The following is a 5,145-nucleotide window of genomic DNA, read 5'->3' as shown; positions in this document are numbered from 1 at the left end:
CGGGCGTGGTGGCGGGTGCCTGTAGTCCCAGCTACTTGGGAGGCTGAGGCAGGAGAATGGCGTGAACCCGGGAGGCAGAGCTTGCAGTGAGCCAAGATCGCATCACTGCACTCCAGCCTGGGCAACGGAGCGAGATTTTGTCTCAAAAAAAAAAAGTTATGGGTGAGTTTCACTTTCTTCATTCCTCTTCCCTTCCAGGAAGTTTTCTATCCCCTTATAACTTGGTGGCCTGGGCCATTGTCTGACTGGCCTGACCCTTCCTTGTGGCCCCAAATGCTCCTTGCTGGCCTCAGGCTATTGCTGGGCAGCTGTGAGTATCACTTGCTAACTTTCTCTGAGGCCACAGAGGCAGGTCTCTCCGCCGAAAGCTGAACCCATTGCTCTCCCTGAGAAGAGCCAGGCATCATGCCTTGGGGGTCAGTTTTCCTATCGGAGAATGGACTATGCCCACCATCCTCCACCACTTTGGCAGACCTCTTTCCACTAGAGCATTTCTATTGAGTGATTACAGGGGGTCTCTGCCCCTCTCCAGGAGAAGGCAAGGTCTCCCAGTAGAAATCCAGGATGTCTGAGTTCGTCCCAGCTCTGCCACTCACTGGCTGTGTGACCTTGGGCAACTTACTTAATCTCTCTGTGCTTGTTTCCTTGCTGGAAAATATTGATAACAAGCATAACAAGAGTACTTATTTCAAAGATTTGATGTAAAGATTAAATAAGCTAATATATGTAAAGGGCTTAGAACAGTGCCAGGCACACAGCCCCCAGTAAACACAAGCTATTATTACTATAAATTTACATGTATTGTCAAGAATTGATGAGGTTCTTCCCCATAGGACTTTAGTTGATTAATCTTAACGTTGGGCCGGGTGCAGTGGCTCATGCCTGTAATCCTAGCACTTTGGGAGGCCAAGGCGGGCGGATCACTTGAGGTCGGGAGTTCGAGACCAGCCTGGTGAACATGGTGAAACCCTGTTGCTACTGAAAATACAAAAAGTAGCCAGGTGTGGTGGCAGGTGCCTGTAGTCCCAGCTACTTGGGAAGCTGAGGCACAAGAGTAGCTTGAACCTGGGGGGTAGGGGATCGCAGTGACCCGAGATTGTACCACTGCATTCCAGCCTGGGCAACGGGGCCAGAAAAAAAAAATCTTTTTTTTTTTTGAGACAGAGTTTTTGCTCGTCACCCAGGCTGGAGTGCAGTGGCGTGATCTTGGCTCACCTCAACCTCCACCTCCCGGGTTCAAGCGATTCTCCTGCCTCAGCATCCCAAGTTGCTGGGATTACAGGCACACATCACCACACCCAGCTAACTTTTTGTATTTTTAGTAGAGACAGGGCTTCACCATGTTGGCCAGGCTGGTCTCGAACTCCTGACCTCACGTGATCCACCCACCTCAGCCTCCCAAAGTGCTGGGATTACAGGCATGATAATAATCTTAATGTTGTTATTTTTATCACTGTCTGGGCAAAGGCCTCAGATATTTGAGGGACTTACAGAAAACAGCATGTTCTTCTTGTCCTGGTTCACAGCTCTGGGGTCTGGGATGGCCTCTGTGTGCTTGGTCACGGACACAGATTCACCTGGTCATGGAATCAGAGATGAGAAGCCCCACATGAAGACACACCTATCCCGTGGCCCCATCCTGTGGTCCCATCCCGTGGGCCCCATCCCGTGGTCCCATCCCGTGGCCCCATCCCGTGGTCCTGGTCCACTAGGTCCCGGCCTCCCGGCAGGGGGGGCCTCACCCGTCAGGATGGACTGGTCCACTCGCAGCGTGGTGGACTTGATCTCGATGAGGCGGAGATCAGCAGGCACTTTGTCCCCCACTGTGCGGGGAGAATGACTTGGCTGAGGGTGGCTTTGGGCACCACCAGCTGGGAAAAGCCAGAAGGGTTCCCAGGACGCAAGGCTGGGGCTGGGTGTCGAGTGCCTGAGCTGTGATCGCCCTGGTGGACCCCTGTCCCTCTGGCCCACAGTCTCATCTGTCCAGCAGGGTTTTGGCCAAAGGGCTTTGGAGGGATCTGACGGCCACCCCCTCTGTACATACAGCCAGAATGATGGAGGCACAGAGAGGGATGGGGCTCCTAGGCCCATATAATAAAAGAAGGAGGCCCCTACGGGAGGCTGAGGCAGGAGGACTGCTTGAACCTGGGAGGCGGGAGGTTGCAGTGAACCGAGATTGCGCCACTGCACTCCAGTCTGGGCAACAGAGCAGGACTCCATCTCAAAAATAAAATAAAATAAAAATAAAATAAAATAAAAAGAGGAGGCCCCGGGCATACCCGCCACTTCTACAATGTCCCCTGGGACGATGTCCCGGGCACGGATCCTCTGCACGCCCTTGCGGTCCGAGCGGATCACCTTGCCCATCTCAGGCTCATACTCCTTCAGGGCCTCGATGGCGCTCTCGGCGTTGCGTTCCTGCAGAACAGAAGGCAGGCAGGCCGTCTCCCCTGCTGCCCCCAGCAGGCCGCCCCCTTGGAGTGACTCCCCCGGGGCCTGGGATGGAGCTGGAAGCAGAAGGGTCTGCAGGACGCCAGCACCAGGTGGAGGGCACTCCTAGTGGCTGGGAGACCCCCGGCCCGGTCCCACCCCCCGTGCCTCCCACCTGCCACACGCCCACAATGGCGTTGGCCACGAGGATCAGCATGATGACCAGGGGCTCCACGAAGGCGGTCGTGGTCTCCTCGCCCTCCTCGAACCAGGCCAGGACCTGCAGGATCACAGCTGGTGAGCTCAGGCCCTGCTGCTGGCCAAGATCTGCTCTTCTTTTCCTTGGCACCCTGGCTCTCCTGTCTGCTCCCCTGCTTTGGGGAGATAGCACTGGGGAGCCCTTGGCTTGGAGAGGGCCACTCCTCTGAGAAGGCCTTGGCATAGGATGCCCACCCCACAGGAGTGACCACCCCACCCAGGCCAACCTTCAAGGCTGTGGGGCAGTGGGACGGCTACCCGCCGAGGCCTTACTGTCTGCCTGGAGCAGAGCATCTCAGTGTAGTCTCCAGACCAGCAGCAGCAGCGGCTGGGAACTTGTAAGAAATGTTGATCTCAGGGCCTCTCCTAGACCTCCTGAGTCACAAATTCTGGGGTGGGGCCCAGTCATCTGTGTGTCAGCAAGCCTACGGATTCTTTTGAGACAGTCTTGCTCTGTTGCCCAGGCTGGAGTGCAGTGGCTCGATCTTGGCTTATCGCAACCTTCGCCTCCCAGGTTCAAGAAATTCTTGTGCCTCTGCCTCCCGGGTAGATGGGATTATAGGCGTCCACCACCATGCCTGGCTAATCTTTTTATATTTTAGTAGAGACGGGGTTTCACCATGTGGCCCAGGCTGAACTCCTGAGCTCACCCGCCTCGGCTTCCCAAAGTGCTAGGATTACAGGTGTGAGCCACCGCAGCCAGCCAAGCCCAGGTGATTCTGATGCATGCATCCAAAGCCCATTAGGCAGCGGAGTATCCCTGGGAATGGAGGAAGAGCAAGGAGAAGCAGCAGCCAAGAGGAGGCTGCAGGAGGTTCAGACCCCAAAGTCCATGTGGGGGGCACCGGGACCCATGAAAGGGGCTCCGGCAGCAGCACTGAGGCAGGGGCAATGTGCCCCCAGGGGCATCTGGCAATATCCAAAGACATTTTTATTTTTTTGAGACAGGGTCTTGCTCTGTTGCCCAGGCTGGAATGCAGTGGTGTGATCACGGCTCACCGCAGCTCCGGCCTCCTGTGCCCAAGCGATTCTCCTGCCTCAGCCTCCAGAGTGGCTGGGACTACAGGCCTGCACCACCGCACCCGGCTAAATTGTTTTTGTATTTTTTGTAGAGACAGATTCTCCCTATGTTGCCCAGGCTGGTCTCAAACTCCTGGGCTCAAGTGATTTTACTGCCTCAGCATCCCACAGTGCTGGGATTTCAATCATGAGATGTCAGGCCCGGCTGTCTAAAGACATTTTGGATGGTCACAGCTGGGAGGTGCTACTGGCATCTGGTGGGTGGGGTCCAGGGATGCTGCTAAACACTCTACAGTGAGAAGCCCCCACCTCCACCCCAACAAAGAGTGATCTGGTCTAAACTGTCAGTAGTGCTGACGTAGAGAAACCCGAGGCTACAGCAGGGCGGGGCAGGGGGCAAATGTGAGTGGGAGAGCTTGCTGAGAGCCAGAGGATAAGAGGGATTGGAGGGGTCAGGTGGAAACTGGGGGCCCAGTAGAGAGGCCATGAGGGTTCAGGCAAGGGAAGCTGAAGTCTGAGCAGGGCAGGGCCAGGGAAGGCCGGAGAGCAGGCCCAGGGTGTGGAGAACAGGGCCAGGCTCCAGGGCCTCAGAGCACTGCCCAGCCTGGGTCTCCCTCCAGGGTTACCCTGCCTGCCCCACTTACAAAGGAGACAAGGGCGGCCAGCAGCAGGATGCGCACCAGGAGGTCCTCAAACTGTTCCAGCACCAGCTCCCACAGGGACTTCCCTGGGAACAGGAGTCATGCGTGAGGCTGGGCCCCCACCACTGACCCTTCCCACTTTGGAGCTAGCATGGCCCCGGAAGCCTCCCGGCCCATTCTCTCCCTGCACTCGGAAGAGGGAGAACCCAGATCCCTGAGAGGCTCAGGTGGGTGATCCTGGGGAGCTCAGCAAGGCCTCACTCAGCGGGGAGACGGAAGTCACGACCTGACGGTGAAGGACCCAGGGATGCTGTCCCACGGCCTAGCGGTTCATCATGGTGCCAGCCTCACCTTCCTCAGTCGGGAGCTCTGCAGGATCCAGGCAGCCACGGGAGCCATGAGGAGACAAGAGAGGAGTGGGTCACACAGGGGGCCTCGGGGGAATCTGGCAGCGCCTGCCCACCGTGCCCGCCCAGACCCCCAGCACGGACTGGATGTATCCCCAGGGCTCTGAGGTCACAGGATAAATGGTTTGGGTCCAAATGCTTCCACCCCTCTACCCTCCCCGCACTCAGACTGAGGAAGATCTAGGGTGACTTGGCTCATCTTGGGATGAGATCGGAGCCAAGAAGGTCCTTCCAGCCCCTCCAGTCCAGCCCCTCCCTGCCCCATTTCACAGAGGGGAAACTGAGGCCTAGAAAAGAGACACTTCCCCCACCCAGGTCACACAGAGAGTGGGCTGTTCTCACGGCTCCCCTGCATAGCTCTTCCTTAGATGGCTGCATAGTCCTGTTGA

General features: G+C 57.0%; 1 protein-coding gene across 1 annotated transcript in view; it reads right to left on the bottom strand.

Annotated features, from left to right (window-relative positions):
• ATP2A3 (ATPase, Ca++ transporting, ubiquitous) overlaps positions 1-4,713 on the bottom strand; it is a 28,692-nt gene extending 23,979 nt beyond the window's left edge. Inside the window, 6 exon segments of the mRNA XM_011947469.1 lie at positions 1,492-1,577; positions 1,743-1,823; positions 2,280-2,418; positions 2,606-2,710; positions 4,353-4,435; positions 4,701-4,713. Of these exon segments, the coding sequence (XP_011802859.1) occupies positions 1,492-1,577; positions 1,743-1,823; positions 2,280-2,418; positions 2,606-2,647 (348 nt within the window). The 5' untranslated portion in view covers positions 2,648-2,710; positions 4,353-4,435; positions 4,701-4,713.
• Between the last annotated feature and the right edge of the window lie 432 nt (positions 4,714-5,145).

This window comes from Colobus angolensis, unplaced genomic scaffold (genome assembly GCF_000951035.1).
Source record: "Colobus angolensis palliatus isolate OR3802 unplaced genomic scaffold, Cang.pa_1.0 Scaffold267, whole genome shotgun sequence".
Lineage (NCBI taxonomy): Eukaryota > Metazoa > Chordata > Mammalia > Primates > Cercopithecidae > Colobus > Colobus angolensis.
The sequence above is the reverse complement of the archived record's forward strand: the minus strand, read 5'-3'. Positions and strand labels throughout refer to the sequence as shown.